The sequence below is a fragment of the Pholis gunnellus genome (genome assembly GCF_910591455.1).
Source record: "Pholis gunnellus genome assembly, chromosome: 14".
NCBI classification, from domain to species: Eukaryota; Metazoa; Chordata; class Actinopteri; order Perciformes; family Pholidae; genus Pholis; species Pholis gunnellus.
Genome location: NC_136541.1, coordinates 2136032 through 2159063, shown reverse-complemented (window position 1 = coordinate 2159063; position 23032 = coordinate 2136032). Strand labels below are relative to the sequence as shown.

Below are 23032 nucleotides of genomic sequence, written 5' to 3'. Positions count from 1 at the left end.
GACCCGGTCACCTTCCAGTAACATTAAGACTTTATCTGGATTCAATGGAAGAGCCAACAGTGAAGCAACCACTGTACCAAACAGTCAGAGCATAACTTTGTAAGTTCCTAAAGACGCTGTGAGTAGGGTTCGAACCTACGCGGGAAACTCCCATTGGATTTCGAATCCAACGCCTTAACCTCTCGGCCATCACAGCTGGTGATCCTGTCAAACCACTTTTTGGGGTCAGGTCGCGTTTTGGTATGATCGGTCCCAAATCCTGAAAGTCAAGTCGCCACTATAAAATTCTGTCAAGTTGGAAGCACAGACAACTTGGCTAATTGAATTAAACTTTTACCAACTGGTAGACCTTGAAAATGCAGTCCTGCCCTGATACGCTGTGAGCAGGGTTCGAACCTGCGCGGGGAAACCCCATTGGATTTCAAGTCCAACGCCTTAACCACTCGGCCATCACAGCTTTCCAAACTTGTCTTAACCACTTTTTGCCGGCGACGCGTTTCTTGCGATGCGTTACGGTGTGATCGGCCCTTTCATCCTGAAAGTCAAAGTCACTTAGAAAATTCTATCAGGTTGGAAGCACAGGCAACTTGGCTCATTATATTACATTTTAAAAACTTGTAGATTTGAACATTTTGAGCAGGATTTAAACATTGATTTCAAGACCAATTGCATGGGAATGACCCGGTCACCTTCCAGTAACAATAACACTTTATCTGGATTCAATGGAAGAGCCAACAGTGAAGCAACCACTGTACCAAACAGTCAGAGTATAACTTTGTAAGTTCCTAAAGACGCTGTGAGTAGGGTTCGAACCTACGCGGGAAACTCCCATTGGATTTCGAATCCAACGCCTTAACCTCTCGGCCATCACAGCTGGTGATCCTGTCAAACCACTTTTTGGGGTCAGGTCGCGTTTTGGTATGATCGGTCCCAAATCCTGAAAGTCAAGTCGCCACTATAAAATTCTGTCAAGTTGGAAGCACAGACAACTTGGCTAATTGAATTAAACTTTTACCAACTGGTAGACCTTGAAAATGCAGTCCTGCCCTGATACGCTGTGAGCAGGGTTCGAACCTGCGCGGGGAAACCCCATTGGATTTCAAGTCCAACGCCTTAACCACTCGGCCATCACAGCTTTCCAAACCTGTCTTAACCACTTTTTGCCGGCGACGCGGTACGTTGTGATCGGCCCTTTCATCCTGAAAGTCAAAGTCACTTAGAAAATTCTATCAGGTTGGAAGCACAGGCAACTTGGCTCATTATATTACATTTTAAAAACTTGTAGATTTGAACATTTTGAGCAGGATTTAAACATTGATTTCAAGACCAATTGCATGGGAATGACCCGGTCACCTTCCAGTAACATTAAGACTTTATCTGGATTCAATGGAAGAGCCAACAGTGAAGCAACCACTGTACCAAACAGTCAGAGCATAACTTTGTAAGTTCCTAAAGACGCTGTGAGTAGGGTTCGAACCTACGCGGGAAACTCCCATTGGATTTCGAATCCAACGCCTTAACCTCTCGGCCATCACAGCTGGTGATCCTGTCAAACCACTTTTTGGGGTCAGGTCGCGTTTTGGTATGATCGGTCCCAAATCCTGAAAGTCAAGTCGCCACTATAAAATTCTGTCAAGTTGGAAGCACAGACAACTTGGCTAATTGAATTAAACTTTTACCAACTGGTAGACCTTGAAAATGCAGTCCTGCCCTGATACGCTGTGAGCAGGGTTCGAACCTGCGCGGGGAAACCCCATTGGATTTCAAGTCCAACGCCTTAACCACTCGGCCATCACAGCTTTCCAAACTTGTCTTAACCACTTTTTGCCGGCGACGCGTTACGGTGTGATCGGCCCTTTCATCCTGAAAGTCAAAGTCACTTAGAAAATTCTATCAGGTTGGAAGCACAGGCAACTTGGCTCATTATATTACATTTTAAAAACTTGTAGATTTGAACATTTTGAGCAGGATTTAAACATTGATTTCAAGACCAATTGCATGGGAATGACCCGGTCACCTTCCAGTAACATTAAGACTTTATCTGGATTCAATGGAAGAGCCAACAGTGAAGCAACCACTGTACCAAACAGTCAGAGTATAACTTTGTAAGTTCCTAAAGACTCTGTGAGTAGGGTTCGAACCTACGCGGGAAACTCCCATTGGATTTCGAATCCAACGCCTTAACGTCTCGGCCATCACAGCTGGTGATCCTGTCAAACCACTTTTTGGGGTCAGGTCGCGTTTTGGTATGATCGGTCCCAAATCCTGAAAGTCAAGTCGCCACTATAAAATTCTGTCAAGTTGGAAGCACAGACAACTTGGCTAATTGAATTAAACTTTTACCAACTGGTAGACCTTGAAAATGCAGTCCTGCCCTGATACGCTGTGAGCAGGGTTCGAACCTGCGTGGGGAAACCCCATTGGATTTCAAGTCCAACGCCTTAACCACTCGGCCATCACAGCTTTCCAAACTTGTCTTAACCACTTTTTGCCGGCGACGCGTTTCTTGCGATGCGTTACGGTGTGATCGGCCCTTTGATCCTGAAAGTCAAAGTCACTTAGAAAATTCTATCAGGTTGGAAGCACAGGCAACTTGGCTCATTATATTACATTTTAAAAACTTGTAGATTTGAACATTTTGAGCAGGATTTAAACATTGATTTCAAGACCAATTGCATGGGAATGACCCGGTCACCTTCCAGTAACAATAACACTTTATCTGGATTCAATGGAAGAGCCAACAGTGAAGCAACCACTGTACCAAACAGTCAGAGTATAACTTTGTAAGTTCCTAAAGACGCTGTGAGTAGGGTTCGAACCTACGCGGGAAACTCCCATTGGATTTCGAATCCAACGCCTTAACCTCTCGGCCATCACAGCTGGTGATCCTGTCAAACCACTTTTTGGGGTCAGGTCGCGTTTTGGTATGATCGGTCCCAAATCCTGAAAGTCAAGTCGCCACTATAAAATTCTGTCAAGTTGGAAGCACAGACAACTTGGCTAATTGAATTAAACTTTTACCAACTGGTAGACCTTGAAAATGCAGTCCTGCCCTGATACGCTGTGAGCAGGGTTCGAACCTGCGCGGGGAAACCCCATTGGATTTCAAGTCCAACGCCTTAACCACTCGGCCATCACAGCTTTCCAAACTTGTCTTAACCACTTTTTGCCGGCGACGCGTTACGGTGTGATCGGCCCTTTCATCCTGAAAGTCAAAGTCACTTAGAAAATTCTATCAGGTTGGAAGCACAGGCAACTTGGCTCATTATATTACATTTTAAAAACTTGTAGATTTGAACATTTTGAGCAGGATTTAAACATTGATTTCAAGACCAATTGCATGGGAATGACCCGGTCACCTTCCAGTAACAATAACACTTTATCTGGATTCAATGGAAGAGCCAACAGTGAAGCAACCACTGTACCAAACAGTCAGAGTATAACTTTGTAAGTTCCTAAAGACGCTGTGAGTAGGGTTCGAACCTACGCGGGAAACTCCCATTGGATTTCGAATCCAACGCCTTAACCTCTCAGCCATCACAGCTGGTGATCCTGTCAAACCACTTTTTGGGGTCAGGTCGCGTTTTGGTATGATCGGTCCCAAATCCTGAAAGTCAAGTCGCCACTATAAAATTCTGTCAAGTTGGAAGCACAGACAACTTGGCTAATTGAATTAAACTTTTACCAACTGGTAGACCTTGAAAATGCAGTCCTGCCCTGATACGCTGTGAGCAGGGTTCGAACCTGCGCGGGGAAACCCCATTGGATTTCAAGTCCAACGCCTTAACCACTCGGCCATCACAGCTTTCCAAACTTGTCTTAACCACTTTTTGCCGGCGACGCGTTACGGTGTGATCGGCCCTTTCATCCTGAAAGTCAAAGTCACTTAGAAAATTCTATCAGGTTGGAAGCACAGGCAACTTGGCTCATTATATTACATTTTAAAAACTTGTAGATTTGAACATTTTGAGCAGGATTTAAACATTGATTTCAAGACCAATTGCATGGGAATGACCCGGTCACCTTCCAGTAACAATAACACTTTATCTGGATTCAATGGAAGAGCCAACAGTGAAGCAACCACTGTACCAAACAGTCAGAGTATAACTTTGTAAGTTCCTAAAGACGCTGTGAGTAGGGTTGGAACCTACGCGGGAAACTCCCATTGGATTTCGAATCCAACGCCTTAACCTCTCGGCCATCACAGCTGGTGATCCTGTCAAACCACTTTTTGGGGTCAGGTCGCGTTTTGGTATGATCGGTCAAAAATCCTGAAAGTCAAGTCGCCACTATAAAATTCTGTCAAGTTGGAAGCACAGACAACTTGGCTAATTGAATTAAACTTTTACCAACTGCTAGACCTTGAAAATGCAGTCCTGCCCTGATACGCTGTGAGCAGGGTTCGAACCTGCGTGGGGAAACCCCATTGGATTTCAAGTCCAACGCCTTAACCACTCGGCCATCACAGCTTTCCTAACTTGTCTTAACCACTTTTTGCCGGCGACGCGTTTCTTGCGATGCGTTACGGTGTGATCAGCCCTTTGATCCTGAAAGTCAAAGTCACTTAGAAAATTCTATCAGGTTGGAAGCACAGGCAACTTGGCTCATTATATTACATTTTAAAAACTTGTAGATTTGAACATTTTGAGCAGGATTTAAACATTGATTTCAAGACCAATTGCATGGGAATGACCCGGTCACCTTCCAGTAACAATAACACTTTATCTGGATTCAATGGAAGAGCCAACAGTGAAGCAACCACTGTACCAAACAGTGAGAGTATAACTTTGTAAGTTCCTAAAGACGCTGTGAGTAGGGTTCGAACCTACGCGGGAAACTCCCATTGGATTTCGAATCCAATGCCTTAACCTCTCGGCCATCACAGCTGGTGATCCTGTCAAACCACTTTTTGGGGTCATGTCGCGTTTTGGTATGATCGGTCCCAAATCCTGAAAGTCAAGTCGCCACTATAAAATTCTGTCAAGTTGGAAGCACAGACAACTTGGCTAATTGAATTAAACTTTTACCAACTGGTAGACCTTGAAAATGCAGTCCTGCCCTGATACGCTGTGAGCAGGGTTCGAACCTGCGCGGGGAAACCCCATTGGATTTCAAGTCCAACGCCTTAACCACTCGGCCATCACAGCTTTCCAAACTTGTCTTAACCACTTTTTGCCGGCGACGCGTTTCTTGCGATGCGTTACGGTGTGATCAGCCCTTTGATCCTGAAAGTCAAAGTCACTTAGAAAATTCTATCAGGTTGGAAGCACAGGCAACTTGGCTCATTATATTACATTTTAAAAACTTGTAGATTTGAACATTTTGAGCAGGATTTAAACATTGATTTCAAGACCAATTGCATGGGAATGACCCGGTCACCTTCCAGTAACAATAACACTTTATCTGGATTCAATGGAAGAGCCAACAGTGAAGCAACCACTGCACCAAACAGTGAGAGTATAACTTTGTAAGTTCCTAAAGACGCTGTGAGTAGGGTTCGAACCTACGCGGGAAACTCCCATTGGATTTCGAATCCAACGCCTTAACCTCTCGGCCATCACAGCTGGTGATCCTGTCAAACCACTTTTTGGGGTCATGTCGCGTTTTGGTATGATCGGTCCCAAATCCTGAAAGTCAAGTCGCCACTATAAAATTCTGTCAAGTTGGAAGCACAGACAACTTGGCTAATTGAATTAAACTTTTACCAACTGGTAGACCTTGAAAATGCAGTCCTGCCCTGATACGCTGTGAGCAGGGTTCGAACCTGCGCGGGGAAACCCCATTGGATTTCAAGTCCAACGCCTTAACCACTCGGCCATCACAGCTTTCCAAACTTGTCTTAACCACTTTTTGCCGGCGACGCGTTTCTTGCGATGCGTTACGGTGTGATCAGCCCTTTGATCCTGAAAGTCAAAGTCACTTAGAAAATTCTATCAGGTTGGAAGCACAGGCAACTTGGCTCATTATATTACATTTTAAAAAATTGTAGACTTTGAACATTTTGAGGAGGATTTAAACATTGATTTCAAGACCAATTGCATGGGAATGACCCGGTCACCTTCCAGTAACATTAAGACTTTATCTGGATTCAATGGAAGAGCCAACAGTGAAGCAACCACTGTACCAAACAGTCAGAGTATAACTTTGTAAGTTCCTAAAGACGCTGTGAGTAGGGTTCGAACCTACGCGGGAAACTCCCATTGGATTTCGAATCCAACGCCTTAATCTCTCGGCCATCACAGCTGTTGATCCCGTCAAACCACTTTTTGGGGTCAGGTCGCGATTTGGTATGATCGGTCCCAAATCCTGAAAGTCAAGTCGCCACTATAAAATTTGGTCAAGTTGGAAGCACAGACAACTTGGCTAATTGAATTAAACTTTTACCAACTGGTAGACCTTGAAAATGCAGTCCTGCCCTGATACGCTGTGAGCAGGGTTCGAACCTGCGCGGGGAAACCCCATTGGATTTCAAGTCCAACGCCTTAACCACTCGGCCATCACAGCTTTCCAAACTTGGCTTAACCACTTTTTGCCGGCGACGCGTTTCTTGCGATGCGTTACGGTGTGATCGGCCCTTTGATCCTGAAAGTCAAAGTCACTTAGAAAATTCTATCAGGTTGGAAGCACAGGCAACTTGGCTCATTATATTACATTTTAAAAAATTGTAGACTTTGAACATTTTGAGGAGGATTTAAACATTGATTTCAAGACCAATTGCATGGGAATGACCCGGTCACCTTCCAGTAACATTAAGACTTTATCTGGATTCTATGGAAGAGCCAACAGTGAAGCAACCACTGTACCAAACAGTCAGAGTATAACTTTGTAAGTTCCTAAAGACTCTGTGAGTAGGGTTCGAACCTACGCGGGAAACTCCCATTGGATTTCGAATCCAACGCCTTAACCTCTCGGCCATCACAGCTGTTGATCCCGTCAAACCACTTTTTGGGGTCAGGTCGCGATTTGGTATGATCAGTCCCAAATCCTGAAAGTCAAGTCGCCACTATAAAATTTGGTCAAGTTGGAAGCACAGACAACTTGGCTAATTGAATTAAACTTTTACCAACTGGTAGACCTTGAAAATGCAGTCCTGCCCTGATACGCTGTGAGCAGGGTTCGAACCTGCGCGGGGAAACCCCATTGGATTTCAAGTCCAACGCCTTAACCACTCGGCCATCACAGCTTTCCAAACTTGTCTTAACCACTTTTTGCCGGCGACGCGTTACGGTGTGATCGGCCCTTTCATCCTGAAAGTCAAAGTCATTTAGAAAATTCTATCAGGTTGGAAGCACAGGCAACTTGGCTCATTATATTACATTTTAAAAACTTGTAGACTTTGAACATTTTGAGCAGGATTTAAACACTGATTTCAAGTCCAATTGCATCTGCATGGGAATGACCCGGTCACCTTCTATTAACATTAAGATTTTATCTGGATTCAATGGAAGAGCCAACAGTGACCATTTAGTGGATCTTTTGGGAAGGGTAGGTAATCCAAATTTTGCTGTGGGAAATTTCCTGTTTCCAAAAGTAAGTTCATAATTTGCAAACATAGCTTTTAGTGGAATTACCTAAAGAGAAAACAGTTTTAAGATTTCAAAGCAAGATTTTAGCTGGAGAAGTCTTCTCAAATAAACACCAGGAAAGTAAAATGTAATAAGACAGGGTCAAAGAAATCTAGTTAAATGAGAAATGATCTACTAATACAGATAGTATTACTGATAGTGAAGGTGTCGATTGAGAAATTATTCCAAAAAGTTTCCTTATTTCTTTGCCCTTGTGGAAAGACAGTCCACATTACAAGTAAATGGAACTGCTTGCCATTAATTACATTTAGCAAATGAGATTATCCACAGCTGTCAAACCACACACACACACACAGACCGGACAGGGAGCGGGTGCTTCTCGCTTCCCCCCTGCCATGCCTAATTTCATTATTCTATTAAAAAAGGTTCATTAAAAGCGGCTGGATGGAGAAACTTCCCTTCTGAGGTTTGATAAACACAAGCACTGTGGAATATGAAGCTATATGCAAACTATGGCAATCAGTTGAGGATCCCGCCTACACTGATGGGGTTACTATCAGCAGCAGAAACACGGCATGGAGAAAAGGATGTGGTACCAAAATCGAGTGCAGTTGAGTAGAGCTGTACCATTCAGTGGAAACACGGCTTTAGATTGGCCCCTAAATATTCGCCTTACACTCTAGTTAAGCCTGTTAGGGCTCCAGGAGGTCCCACAGTGAAATCAGTGAGTGCTTGAGGGCTCTTACCCTGACTTTTTCAAACCTTTTATGGGTAAAAATCCATAATGCAAAGCACTGTGACCTGAAATCTAACTACACTAACGTTACTTATGCAGTTTTTTGCACACATTTATAGAAATACCGTGTTTAAACCACTGTCTTTTAGGAAATAATTAATTAAAAAAACTGTACATAATTAATAGTTGAATTGTTTGTTCAGTGCAAGAAATGTCAAATACACAACTCACTATCATTTGTTACTCAAAATAGTCAAAAACAAAAAGTAAAAATGTTTGTCCATTTGTAGTGGTGCAAATGAGAAACTGACTGATATAAGTGCAATTTTGTTAAAGTTTTTACCAAAGACCTTCATATCACCTGTGTTGCACAACAGCAGCTGCCTTTTCATATCTAAATTGCTGCAAAAAAAAGGTAGATTAAGCAAATTATTTGTCATGTTGCAACCTGGTTAACCTCTATTTAAATCAAGTGTTACGTCTAACACTGCAATTCACAAATGGGTGTGAGTTAATGGAGTGCTCCTTGAATGAGAGAGTGTGTTTACGAGCGAGGGGGGGAAAGTGACGGAGAGTGTGGGAAGGTATGAGGGGCTCATTCGCTGTAACGCAAAGACAAACACGGTTATTATCTTTTTCAACCCCAAAATAAATGGCCCCATTAGCTGATGGTGCAGGTCATTAAAAACACCTCCAACCTCCAACCTGCCGCTGCCTTCTGAAGCTCCAGACTCACATCATTACATTCACTTCCCGTCTCACAGCTCTCGCTCATATCAACCCACCACTTAATGGCATCACACGCCTAATATAACTGCAAGGTGCAAGGTTAATGCCGAATAGTTTAGTGTGCGCTCTTCATTATTGTAATGACTTTAAGTTTGCATCGCAGTGCCCTCCAGTATCACCAGTCACCGGGGATAAAAAATGGGCCAAACGGGCAGTAAAGTTACCCACCAAAAAAAACATGCATCTGATAAAGAATGTTTCAGGAGTAAAACTATATAATAGTGTTTTGTTTTTTTTAAAGCAATATCACTGTTTTACAGTTTCAGTGGGATTAATTAGAATTTGATGAGCTCGACACTCATTTTTTATTTGATTTATAGATTTTACAGGTTTATGTTAAATCTACTATTTTGTAATATTGAATTTGAATTTTGCCTTTGAGCTTAAAGGTAAAATAAAATGAATAATGAATACCAAAATGCTACAGATTGTATCTGGAAACAATTGTGACTGGTATACCAGTACTTTAACATTTTAAAGAGTCTTAGAACGGCTCATTATAAATAGTAGATATCAAATATAATTTCCCATTGCAGCCCATATTTCTCTTTGTTTATGTCTGTGTGTGGAGTATATTCTGCCCCAGCCGTATTGCTAAACAAGAACTGTTTCATGTTGGCACCAGATAAATCTAAACCTGGCGATAAATAGGGTCACTGGTTCAGGGGGCCAACAGGGATCTACTGGTGATCTATTACAGTGTTGGAGCTGCTGGTGTATCCTGAAGCCAAATCCCCAAATCAAAAGATGTGGAAGAGATATTATGTTAAGAGGGAGGAGGAAAGGTCTGCATGCACTAAAGAGGTGTTTCAGAACAGAAAAATGCTGTTTATTTCAATTAATTTGTTATTTAATACACTTTTAGGTTTTTAACAATTGGTTACCACAGTGAAGTACAACATTCCCTAATTTTTTGTGATGTAAGTTTGTAGACAGGACATAATGCTGCAATCCATTGCAAGTTGGAGGTCAATAATTGCCGATACAATACAATCTAAATGCATCCCAGTACATCTCCTCTAGAAAACATGGACGGACCTAAATCAATTAGCACCAGCACCATAACAAAGAGAAACAGTGAAGTAACCATCCTTAAATAAAAAAACAGAGAATCCTGTGGGGAAATATTTCTGAAAATCTAGGATGACATTTCAAGGATCAGGGGGAATCCTGTTAAGAGACGGGAGGAGTAAACTAATACTGCATGCTCGCAAAGCAACTAAATCAATATGGAAATGGAAATTACAAAGTTTATACAGCCCATGTTTCACAATACAAACACTCCATAAAGTAAAAAATGATAAAAAGGTAAATGACATAGTCTCTAAATAAGAAGTGGACGTAGTCGTCATGATGTCACCTGTTGGTTGCAACCAGTGAATGAAAGTGATCATATCTGGACTGAGGAGTGACGTAGAGACGCCGTATACGTCTCTGGTAGAGACCTGTCAATCACGGTGTAGCCCCGCCCCTAAAGCGTCCCCTGCTTTATGGTCTGTTTGACTCTAAATGGACCATCATTTACTAAATGAACATCATGCTGTATTGAAGAAGACTTGAAACTAGAGATTGAGACCATAAACTCATGTTTACAATGTTTACTGAGGTAATAAATCAAGAGAGAAGTAGAGTCATTTTCTCATAGACTTCTATACAACCAGAGGAGTCGCCCCCTGGTGGACACTAGAGAGAATACAGCTTTAACACATGAAGCATTGGCTTCACTTTTCAGAACATGATGTTATTATTGTGGGATATTTTCTTCTATATCTAATTGAAAAACAGCCATCACACCAAGGACACCTTCAAACCACTCACCAAATCTAATGAAAAACGTTTGTGCCCGATTCGAGAACTGTGTGACCGGGTTAATAAGACAAAGCTTCAAGTCCCTCGATGCTTCCTGTCTGAAAACCTCAGTCCACCAACACCTTTCAATTACCCCGGCTGGCTCCTTTCTGTTTGCTTTCACTCCGTTCATTTAAGTGGGGACCCTTATGGCCGTCCCTGCCTCACACATTACGTTTGCGCTATCGCCATAAACGTGTTCACCTCCGTCCATTTCATTACTTTTATGGTTGGGACTGAATATAAAACTATGCAGTAAAAGTGTTCAGAATCATGACTGTAATTGGGATCATTTCGCAAACAAAAAAAAGTCAGAGATGAGTTGTTTTCATATATAAGTAAACGGTAGTGAAATACTGCATCTGTCATATTGTGGAGAAAATGCACAATGATTTCATACGTTTATGGTGCTGTTTTTCAGAACGAGGCGACATGTTATCAACTCTAATCAGTCCCATAAGACACTGGGATACTGGAGCATCATCAGCTGAGGATGCAGACAATTCAAGTAAATCTTTTTCCTCCCTGTACTTCAATATTTTTTACTGCCATATTTTCATGTCCAGCTACCACAGACAGATAATAACCAACACAAACCCTGGATTATGTTTAAATTATCATTGTTTATTATATTTACTACATTTCATCTTTTCAAGTTTACTCTATGAAACTTAACCCCGAGTGGTAATCAATTTATTTGGCTGCTTAACAAAACGCCCACATACTGTTGCAAATACTGACATTTTTTACAGTCTGGAGAGCGGGCCACAGGAGATGGACCCAAATGTAATAACAACTCAGTATCATGGCAGTTAATAGTCCCGAAATGCAGTCTATTTGTTTCCCGTACAGGTACACGAATGGTCCGTTTTTTTCGGGACGTTAAAAATGACAGTTCGGTTTGGTATCAAACCCCCATAGTTAGTTTTAGGAAAACTGTCACGGACGTTAGCTTTAGCCAACAAAACCGCAACCATAACACCTCAACACCATGATTTAATCAAGAAGCTTACGAGCTGTAGTCCAACAAAACAGAAGGCATGGACATGGGCAAACTGGACCAGAAGGCAAAACAGAAAGGAAGACAAACCGACAGAGAAGAAAGGAACTGGGCCGGTAGATGTAAGTAGCTGGACAATGGGGAAGTGGGAAGTGGGAACAGGTGAGCAGGTCTGGTGGCTTCAGGGCTCATGAGACAGGTAATCAGGGCGGGGAAGAGACTGTAACAGACATACCATTATAGCTAGCAATGTGGCTTTAGGTGGGTCTGTCAGATCGTCGGTCCAGACTGAAATACCTTAACAGCAATACATGGATTGCTATGACATTTTGTGCAAACATTCATGGTTTCCACATGATGATTCCCAATTACTTTGGTGATCTGCTGACTTTTGTTCGATTTTGTTTTTTCCTTCATGTCACGTTTCCCTTCTTGATTTCGATCTGCCAACAGGTACAAGCAGTTTGGAGGTGAAAGAGAACCGGGATGATATAAGCCAGGTGGACTGTGACCTGCTACGAAAGAATCATCCATCGGCGTTCTGCACGACTTTCCCCAAACACGGGCCGAGAGCTCTGAAGAGGAAGCGGCCGCTGGCGGATGGAAAAGACCGGCTGCTCTACCAAAGCCACTCGACCTGCAAGAGAGCAGCCTGGACGGTCGCTCGGAAGAACGCGCTGGTGCAGCTGAACGAGTTGCGGCCCGGTCTGCGGTATGAGATCCTGTCAAAGACGGGCCCTCTGCATGCTCCGGTGTTCTCTGTAGGCGTCGAGGTAAACGGCTTCCACTTCGAGGGCCGAGGACCAACGAAAAAACAGGCCAAGATGAGGGCTGCAGAACTGGCCCTCCGGTCGTTCATCCAGTTCCCGAACGCCTCCCAGGCTCACGCCACCATGGGGAGCTTCGCCAGCACTCCTGCAGATTTTACAGCGGACCAACTGGACATCCCCGACGCCTTCCTCAGAGAGTTTGAGCTGCGCGAGAGCTGCGATCTCCTGCACTGCAACACACCGAAGGAAGAGTTGTTTTCCAGCGTGTACAACCACAGGCGACTTGTCCGACTCACACTGGACTTCTCCTCAAGTCATCCAAAAAGACGAGCCCTCAGCACCTCACTTTTAGAGCAACTCAGCCCGGTGGCGCTGCTCAACGAGCTGCGACCGGGACTCAGGTACATGTGCCTGACGGAGAGGGTTCACGGCAGGCCAGTGAGGAGTTTCGTTATGGTGGTTCGGGTGGAGGGGAGGGTGTTTGAAGGGTGTGGTCACAGTAAAAGATTGGCCAAGGCCCAGGCAGCCGCGGCCGCCCTTCAGTCTCTTTACGACATAAGTCTGGGACCAGCAAGGAAAGTCTCCGGTCTCCAGCATCAGCTACCTCAGGTGAGTAACTCAGTCTGCTTTTGCCACCTCACAGTATTTAGATTTAAAGATGTTTTATATGTATAGACAAACTTATTGCTCCTCTTTCTTCCTCCTTTTTTTTGTTGTTGTCAGGCTTTTTTTGTTTTTGTTTTGGAATTTCTATTATGGATTCTCTTGTGTCATGAATTGTAAATTTGGAAGTAGCTATATATGAAAATCGTATTGAAAAAAAATCTAAATAAATAAAGTATAACAGGGGAGAAGATTGTTCGGGGCTTCACAGCAAGAAAATCTGTGACGTCCATGTTTCATGTTGCTTCTTGTATAATTCATAATGGAACAGCCTCCATAACAGGGTGACTTTTAACAGGATACGTGGTGTAGATAAACATTTAGACAACAAAATAAACAGTTCTACAGAAGTATTTGAAGACAAATCTCTGGTTAGCATTTAGTATAGAGAGAGGAGACAGACTTGGTACTTCAGGGAATGCCCTTCATTTGTTAAAGACAGATTTCCCTCACTTGGAAACATCAGTGGTGACACTGAAGTCTCCCTTCATCTCTTGAGTTCTTGAGCCAGTCTTCTAAATGGTCTGAATAAATGGGTCTGAAGTGCGCCGTGTGCTACCAAATGGAGTGTGCCCACACATCAGCGCGGCCATCATGTCCTCAAGGCCTGAGAGCTGGATGGCGTCCTGAATGCATCGTCTGTGGCATCTAAACAACTTCATTATGTCTCTGAGTCTCGGAAAATTGTCCTTTTGCTGTCGTGCTTTATGAATACAAGAAGATCCATCTCCCAGAATCGACTGCACGGAGACGAAGAGGGTGACTGAGCGTGGCTAATGCAGAACCACGGCGTTATCCAAATATGCAAAGGAATATATGGAGACAGACATGTAGCTACTTTATTAAACCCTGAAGGGATTCCATGAGAGAGAGGAGAGTGCAAGAGGCAACATTTTGGGTGGAGGAAAAAAAACATTTTGATGCTCTGAATTTGAACAAAAGGCTGATTTTTGCCGCGCATTTCGGCTGACACACCAAAACTCCTTCAATATGAACCGCCTGGCGTGACGCATTAATGAACATTATTACAGCACATTAGGGATGAAGGAGGAGCGGCAGCAGAGCGAGGAGATGGAGGTGGAGCGGGAAGGCGGTGTGAAGAGCATAATAATCTGACAGATAATTGTTTAACACACTCAGTACACACGACCTTGTGCCACTGTCATCCAGAAAAACGTTGAGCCAGAGAGTTTCATTCCCCAAAAAACGTCTGCTCTTACAAGATCGGTTAAGAGACTTAAGATGTATCCATTAAGAATAGTTAGTAATAGAGTTTAGGACTGTTAATGACATTAAGAGTTTAAATTCTACATGTCTATTAAACAAAACACACATTTTGTTGTTTGATGAAATGAACACTGTTCCTCGAGGATGGCGGAGCACTAAGGAAGATAACCTGCAAACACAACCCGACACCCGAGTGTCTTACACGTGTTATATACGCTGAGTCTCGATGAGGAACAGGTGGAGCTTGACTAGAGAACGAGCAACAGGTGTGTGTGGAGGTGACGGGTCAGGAGACAACTGGTGGACAGGTGGGGAATGACAGCGCAGGGCTCAGCATGGCAAATAAAAATGGGATTAAACGGGATTATATTTCATATTTATGTGGAGTATAACAAGGCCTGCTGCTTACGTTTTTATTTATCTTTTATTTAATGTAAGATATTTCCATTGGGATCATTTTTTACAAGTTAAAGCAGACTAGGATACACAAGGATGTCATTGCTCAGTCAAATGTGAACACACAGACATGACACATATTTTTAGATTCAGTGTGACTTTCACTTTCTGAGGATGTCATTATCCCCGATGTACATGACAAATAAGCGTCCATGAATCCACTTAAAAAACAGAAAAAAGACGTTTCCATAACTCCAGCAACTAACGGACTCGTTTGTTATGCACCCTTCACTCCTCAAACACTGAATAACATTTCTTCTTCTGCAGTTCTTCGCAGAGTCGATCTTCCGCCTGGTTGGAGAGAAATACTCAGAGCTGACAGACGGCTGCTCCTCTACCTCCTCGTACGCCCGTCACAAAGTCCTGGCAGCGGTCGTAATGACCAGAGGTGAGTGGTGGAGACACAAAGTTCAAAATGAGACATGAGAGGACGAGGTAGGACACTGAGAGAGAGAGAGAGACAATAAAAAATGCACTGCCGCAATTCAAACAAACAAGTTACCTCAAATGACCCTGAGGATCCAGAGGGGAGACAGTCGTCCTCTTCATTGTCCCGTGAATCTTTGATGAGGCCAGACTGCAACATAACATCGTGTTCTTTGAGGTGTTGGAGGGATCGTTCATTCATACACTTTTCATTGGCTCGTCTTGTGACTCTGGTCGGGACAAGACAGGAAATGTCTTGTTCTGGGAGTCTCGTTTGAATCATTCTGAACGTCTCGTTGCATCAGGAGAGTCAAATCATTTTGCTGAACAAGTCTCCAGAAATCTGAGCCGTTGCAGATTTTTAACCCACATCCTCCGTTTCCTTCTCCAGGATTTGACCTGAGGTCGGTGCAGGTTGTGTCTCTGGCCACAGGGACTAAGTGTCTGGACTCGGACAAGGTCGGCGACCGCGGTGGTACGCTCAGCGACTGCCACGCCGAAGTCCTCAGCCGAAGGGCGCTGGTTCGATTCCTCTATGCCCAGCTGGAGCTGCTGCTCTGGTACACTGATGCTTTGTATTGTCTAGTCTTGGTTGGGAATTTGACTTCAATGTTGTTGTTTTTAAGAGCTTCAATTTAAAGCACAAGGCTCGTGTAATTCAGTTTTTCTCTTATTGTCCACAAATCCCAAATTTCTAACTTCCCTACCTTGTCTGTGGCTCTCAGCTCCAAACACATTTGTTAATCTGTAAAAATACCTCACAAATATATTAAGGCAGCGCAACAAAAACCTAAAGATTTAACAACTTTAAGACACGGCAAGTGTTTGCATTCATGCGTGATGAGTACGAGATTGTCGTCAGGTATTTCAACTATTCATAATTTAAAAATCAGATGACAGTTACTTGTAATGTTTTGAGTTTTTTACAATTAAACTCTCATTGTAGGGAATGTGTTTTCGTTTAGGGTCCTAATACCTCATATTAACCACAGTGAACTTTGTGTGCAAGGATTGAAAAGCTTGTCAATAATTACAAACTGACAAGTGATAACTAATTAACAATTAAGAAGATGCAGTTTCACCACAGGGATCAATAAAGTTTCATCTACCTTGCAGTCAGTCTTTTGTCAGGAGTTGTTCTTGTTTCTTTCGTCTCTGTCTGACGTTGGACTTCTCGGTTGTCTTTCCTCTCTGAAGTGAGCCAGCAGACTGTGAGGAACAATCCATCTTCGTGCCAAATAAAGACGGCGGCGGCGGCGGCGGCTTCCGGCTGCGGGACGGCGTCCTCTTCCACATGTACGTCAGCTCGTCGCCGTGTGGAGACGCTCGACTCAACTGCCCCTACGAGACCACAGCTGCATGTGAGACCAACACATTTAGATGGTGATGATAAGATGATACTAAATTCATGTCGACGAAATCTAACATTTCTGCCTCTGTACCTGATCTAGATGCACATTTGCACCTTCGTGTTTTTGTATCATTATCAGTTTGTACTTTTCTGTCGACACATACTTTGATACCTTTAGTAACGTATTTGTTCTGCAGACATTTATATTCCGCACAAACCCACTGACCACAGACAGTTTCATTAACTTTTAAAGGACAAATCCACCAGAAAACAGTTAAGCTCTGTGGAAACATTGATTAATAAACACCAGATACTTAAGCAGCTTAGTCTACGTTTTCTCTTCTTGTAGATGACTGAATAAAATGTCATCTACGTCGACATATTTTCAGCCGCTGTGCATGTGAATCAAAAGAGTTAACAAATCTGAGAGTGAGAGCTTTTCTCCAAAGCTGACAGTTTGCAATGAAACACAACAGCTGGACGGGGAGAAATCGTAGGAAATAGTAGACACTTATATTCACGTCCAAATAAACTTTGTAAAGTCTTAAGTTCATGTGGGCTGGTTTATTGTGAGCAATAATTTATATTTAAGCAACACAGTGGTAGTAGATGAGGGAAGGTGACACAATAAAATGAAAACAGTTTACAGTAATGCTACATTTTGACCTGATGGTGGCGCTAGACGAAGTGTCGGATGATCACCAAATTCATCACGATGAATCGTGGGAAGGCCATAAATGACTGTACTAAATTTCATTCCAATACATGCAATAGTTGTGAAAATATTTCACTCAACAACAGCAAAAGTGAAAGTTGTGGTTATAGCGCTGGGGGCAAAAGTCAGAGGAGTCATCCTCTGGGGAACATGAATGTAAACCATGAATTTCATGGTAAGCCATCCGTTAATTATTGACATATTTCAGTCTGGATCAAAGTGTCGGACCAACGGACAGACCAACGTCATTATCCCTAGAAAAAAAACAAAAACAATATTAGTCACCTTCTTTTTCTTCGTTTCTTGTCGTGTCAGATCCCAACAGGAGGTTCCACTGTCACCTCAGGGTGAAGGTGGACGGAGGCGAGGGGACGCTGCCCATCACAGCGGGAAGAGCCAATCAGAACCTGGGCGGCGTGTCGCCGGGCAAACCTCTCGTCACCATGTCCTGCACTGACAAGATGGCAAAGTGAGTTTAAAATCAGCCCTGGAAGGTGTGTTCTGATATTTAATGAAATATAATGGGTTTAGTTTTGTTGGCATGTATGTACCTGTTGGTTTGTGGAATCATTTCGCCGTCGCCATCTTTGATTACGGCTGTCGCAATGTTGTTTTTTTTGCAACCCAATTTTACAATGTTTACTGAGGTAATAAATCAAGAGAGAAGTAGAGTCATTTTCTCATAGACTTCTATACAACCAGAGGAGTCGCCCCCTGGTGGACAATGTTGTCAATGTTTAAAATTGTTTGTCTCAACAGGTGGAGCGTTGTGGGCCTCCAGGGGGCTCTCCTGTCTCACCTGGTGGAGCCGGTTTACCTGCACAGCCTGACGGTGGGGACGCTCAGCCACACGGGTCACCTGAGCCGGGCCGTGGGCCGCCGCCTCGCGCCCGTCAAGCGCCTGCCCTTCCCGTACCGACGACAGCAGCTGCTGCTCGGCTGTAGGTCAAAATGTTATACACACCCGAAGTATTAAATCTTCCTCAGTAATTGAGTTCAAGACAGTTTATTCGCCTCAGACTCTGGAAGGTCTGATGGACAGAAAGCTTCTAGTTCATTAGAGATGATCTAAAGAAGAATGAACAGTGATAGCAGAAACTCAACATACAGTTAGTTATGTGCTGCATTGCACTATAGTTTTACATTTAATGCTACTTTAAACTTGTACTCCGCTGCATTTCAAAGGAGAAATATTGTTGTTTTTACTCCACAATATTAATCTGACTATATTTAGATATGAGACAAATAAGATTTATTGTATAATATATTGTTATACTAACAAAACAGTACATACAGCTTCAACACTAACACGTTGTTTAAATGTTAATGCATCTATAATAACAAGCCAATAATATAGATAATACATAAGGCCATGGTGTTTGGGTACTTTAAATACATTTTGTAACAGTTTCTGTTCTTTAATTTAAATAAAAATGTATTTGCAATGGAGTACTGTAACACTGGATTAAGGGTATTTGAGGCTTTACTTAGACACTGTTGCTGCATGCAAATGTTAAACATGCAAACTGATGTTAAGCATGTTTATCATCTTAGATTAGCACGTTAGCACACTAACATTGCCACTCGATTCAAAGTACAGCGAAAGGTTGGCGGGAATGTCATTAGTTTTGCATGTATTTGGTCAAAAAACTAAAACAGATGGCGCTTGATGAAAAGTTAAGTTAATTCTAAGGCGAACACGAATGTATGGACCAAAATCCATCCAATAGTTGTTCAAACAAAACCTATTTTAGACAAACCCTTGGTATTAGTGAGGACACACTCATTCTCACCTGTTACCCTGTGGGGTTTTCTCTCAGGTCTGAGCAGCAGCGAGGTTCGGCCGGCGGGCAAAGCGCCGAACGTCAGCGTGAACTGGACCCGGGGCGACGGAGGCCTGGAGGAGATCAGCACCTCCACGGGAAAGAGAAAGGACTCGGGGACGCCGTCGCGGCTCTGCAGGCGCTCCATGTTCGCCCGCTGGCAAAGGCTGCAGCAGCAGGTAGGTCAGAGACACTGAACCTCGAGACGCAAGCAACCAACTTTTGCTTGTTTTTAAGATTTCATTCTTGTCCCTCTGTCCAAATTTGATATTTTTATATTTCATTTTATATTATATTTAACTTTTAAAAGGTTTATTTTTCTATTTTACCATCTTTAAGTTGATTATTGAAGCATTAGCATTGGAGGCTGATTATTTCACAATGTGAATCACTTAGAAAAAAGATAAAAACACCAATAAAAACAAATAAGTTGAGACGCTGGTTTAGATATAAAATTAACTTCATTGGCAAAAAGACTAAACCGTCCTCGAGCTCTAATGATGTTTTTAAAAGCAGGATTTTATTTCCACTGTGACATTAAAATATGTGTGCAGAAAGCATTGCTGCTGAACCAAAACGGCCTCCATTTAAAAATTTGATGACGGCAGACAAGAGTCGTAATTATTTACAAAAACAACTGGCAACAAGGACTGAATGAGGAGCTGAGAAACAATGAGTGAGACAATGATACAGTATTTTAATGACTTGAAATAAATGAAGCAAACCTGAAAGGACTACAAATTAAAGACAGAGAGAAAAGGAACCCAAAGCTCCTAATTGTGAAACACATGGATATGCCGTAGAATACTGTCTGAAGAGACATTTTTAACATTTATTTTGCATTTAAATGTTCATATAATTTGTCACAATTGATGTTATTATACACACCTGTGTTTACCCTGCAATGACTGCTGTGAAAAGGGCCGTTTGGACTACGATTGGCTTCCAAACTAGTTGTAATGTGACCAAATCATCTCATACATATTATGTCTTAAACTTAGATTTAAAGTGAACACAGATGAATGTGAAAACAGCCTTCTAGACATCCAAGTGAAGTAACAAGAAGCAAGAAAATAAATAAAGTAATATTTTATTCTAAGCACAGTAGAGGTGGACTTAATGTTTTAGCCATGTGGGCTTCATCATAAGTGTGACCAATAACATCATTGACCATTTAGATGTGTCAGCTCCAGGTCACTGCAGCTGAATCACCAGCATGGTTTATAGGGATATCTAATGTAATTAGTTACACCTTTGCTTTTCCCGCATTGCCAAGTCAAAATGTCTGCCGTGTAAAATCCATTTTCACGGAACAGGTGTCATTTTGAGCACAACACATGATTGACAGATGTTATTTTTAGCCATGGCCAAGTGTCATTGGTCAACATTTCCAATCGTAATACTGCAAAATACCCACAAATCTTGGTTTTATTTGTGTATTTTGGTTATGTTATGACAGTGAATCATGTTTCATGTCTTATTTTCTCAGTTGAACGGGGAAGAAGCCACTCTAAGGACATATTCTGGTTCCAAGATGGCTGCTGAACGCTACCAAAGGGCGATGTTGCAGTTCACTGGCGCTCTGCAGGGCGGAGGGCTTGGGACATGGCTCAGAAAACCTGCAGAATTGGGTCACTTCAACATCAGTGTGTGAAAAAAGTTTGTTAAAAGGCGGAGGAGTATGAAGAGTTTAGAGTTGAAGTACATGTGTGATTTTTGTTGGCGAGTGTGTGTGTATGAGGTACAAAGAATATGATGCTAGATTGAAAAGAAAGTTAGTAATTTCACCCTTCATTCATCTTATTTGAGAATTTCTTCATTATGCAGATGAGCTCAAAGCATTGAGAAAAGAAAATGTAGGCAAAAGCTAGAGCAGACTTAAGTTACCTACCATGATGCTCAAACCACTTAGTAACATTTAAGACATTTCATGTGAGTCTAACAAAGCAATATACAGTGTTTGAGTAAAATTCAACGAACCACTAATTGTTAACTTGCAAAGAAGTAACACCACAGTTTAAACTGGACATGTAAATGTGGGTTGTGAACTAATTAAGCACTATCATATTATATAAACTGTAATAATAATACTTATCTGATATCGGGAACTCATTTAGCTACGATATCTCCCTCCTGGCAAAAAAACTACAATAAGTATCAACAAAACGGCAGCAAAAAACAATCGGCTAATTAAATACTATCTTTTTTTGTTTGTTGACCCAAAGATAATCCAGTTGGACCCATTCATCCAATTTTATCTTGCTTTTATAATTTGTATTAATAAACTGACCTTTGTAGACGTGAGGACAGGCCAAATATGTCCTCACTTTCCAACAGTGTCCTCACTTATGGGTCTAAAACCTGTGGTCCTCACAAACACCTTAATACAGAATGACACACACACACACACACCTTGTTTTTGTCACTTAGGAGGACACTACATTGACTTGTATCAATACATTGGTGACTTATCCTAACCTTAACCATAACCACCACATGAATAACTCAAACCCATACTCTCTTACTCTCTTTTACTACTGAACTGAAAGTAACATTTTATTTTCATTTATACTTATTTGTTTGTGTTTTGTTTTATAAAATGTGTGTTCTGTTTAAGTAATGTATATTTGATGCAACTGCATGTCTCACCTGTTCAATTATGTTAGTTTTTAGTTACTCTTCATGCTTTTTGAACAGTGTTATAAAGTGACAGAGCGTGTGAGAGACTCAGGAGTGAAGGCAGGCCGCCACCTAGAGGCCGATTGTGTGCGTTACAAGATGTGGAGTCCAGGTTTTACTGAAGAGAGAAATGTCATAATTCAAATTTGCGTTTTCCTTATTCATTTCTCCTTTAGATTTATTCTTTTTTCTCTTTAAAGTATTGATTGATTTATTAATAATATCCCAAAGGTTTATAACGTTATTCTTGTGTAGTCTCTGTGTTAATTTAAAGAAACGTTTTCAGAGTTAAAGAATGTAAAAAAAAGAAAATACTTCTACTGAACGCCACTGGTGTTGAATGCTCTATAAACTTTTATATTAGGTATGCAGAATGGATGTAGTCTATATTGTTCATGACTTTTATATCACTGGGAATAAATTCTTATTTGTGTTAGTTCTTGTATTTGTATCACATTAAACGTGAACGTTTTCACTTCCAGAAGCACTTCACACCGTCAATATGGATACTTTATATCATTAATAAGATGAGGTACTCTCAGGATCTTTGTGTTGATGTAATAGTTTAACTTATTAGGACATGACAGCAACTCCAATTTTAGACTATAAGTGGAGGTCCACAGACATTTATGTCCACAATAAAGAGAAATAAGGCAGATTTAATGGGGACCAATGTCTGTGTTTAAAAGAAATGAGCCAACTAACAAAAGTTCAAAATATGCATGTGTAAAATCCTTGTTGCCCCAGTTACATTTCTCAAAAGTGCAGAAATAGTCTGGTACAAAATAAAAGTGTGATCTAAAGTCCTCATTTGTCAAATAATCAAAACATGTTTGCTAGGCTGTCCGCACATTAAGTAACTTAGAGCCAAATTGATTGAAACATCGAACGACCAAATACACAGCCACCATTTCACTTCAAGTTTCTTTGACTAACATATTTTAATTTGGATTCAAGCAAACTGACTACTCCTACAATCAGAGTAGAGAGTAAGGTTATAAATTAAAATGATTAATAATGTAT

General features: G+C 41.9%; 1 protein-coding gene across 1 annotated transcript in view; it reads left to right on the top strand.

Annotated features, from left to right (window-relative positions):
• The window catches only part of LOC306706002 (double-stranded RNA-specific editase B2-like), a gene marked incomplete at both ends in the record, with an annotated part of 40523 nt that extends 19539 nt beyond the window's left edge, over positions 1-20984 (top strand). The window contains 9 exons of the mRNA XM_079172916.1: positions 11321-11407; positions 12353-13278; positions 15283-15403; positions 15833-16001; positions 16639-16802; positions 17823-17976; positions 18267-18448; positions 19328-19509; positions 20820-20984. Of these exons, the coding sequence (XP_079029042.1) occupies positions 11321-11407; positions 12353-13278; positions 15283-15403; positions 15833-16001; positions 16639-16802; positions 17823-17976; positions 18267-18448; positions 19328-19509; positions 20820-20984 (2150 nt within the window). The remainder of the gene's footprint in view (positions 1-11320; positions 11408-12352; positions 13279-15282; positions 15404-15832; positions 16002-16638; positions 16803-17822; positions 17977-18266; positions 18449-19327; positions 19510-20819) is intronic.
• Between the last annotated feature and the right edge of the window lie 2048 nt (positions 20985-23032).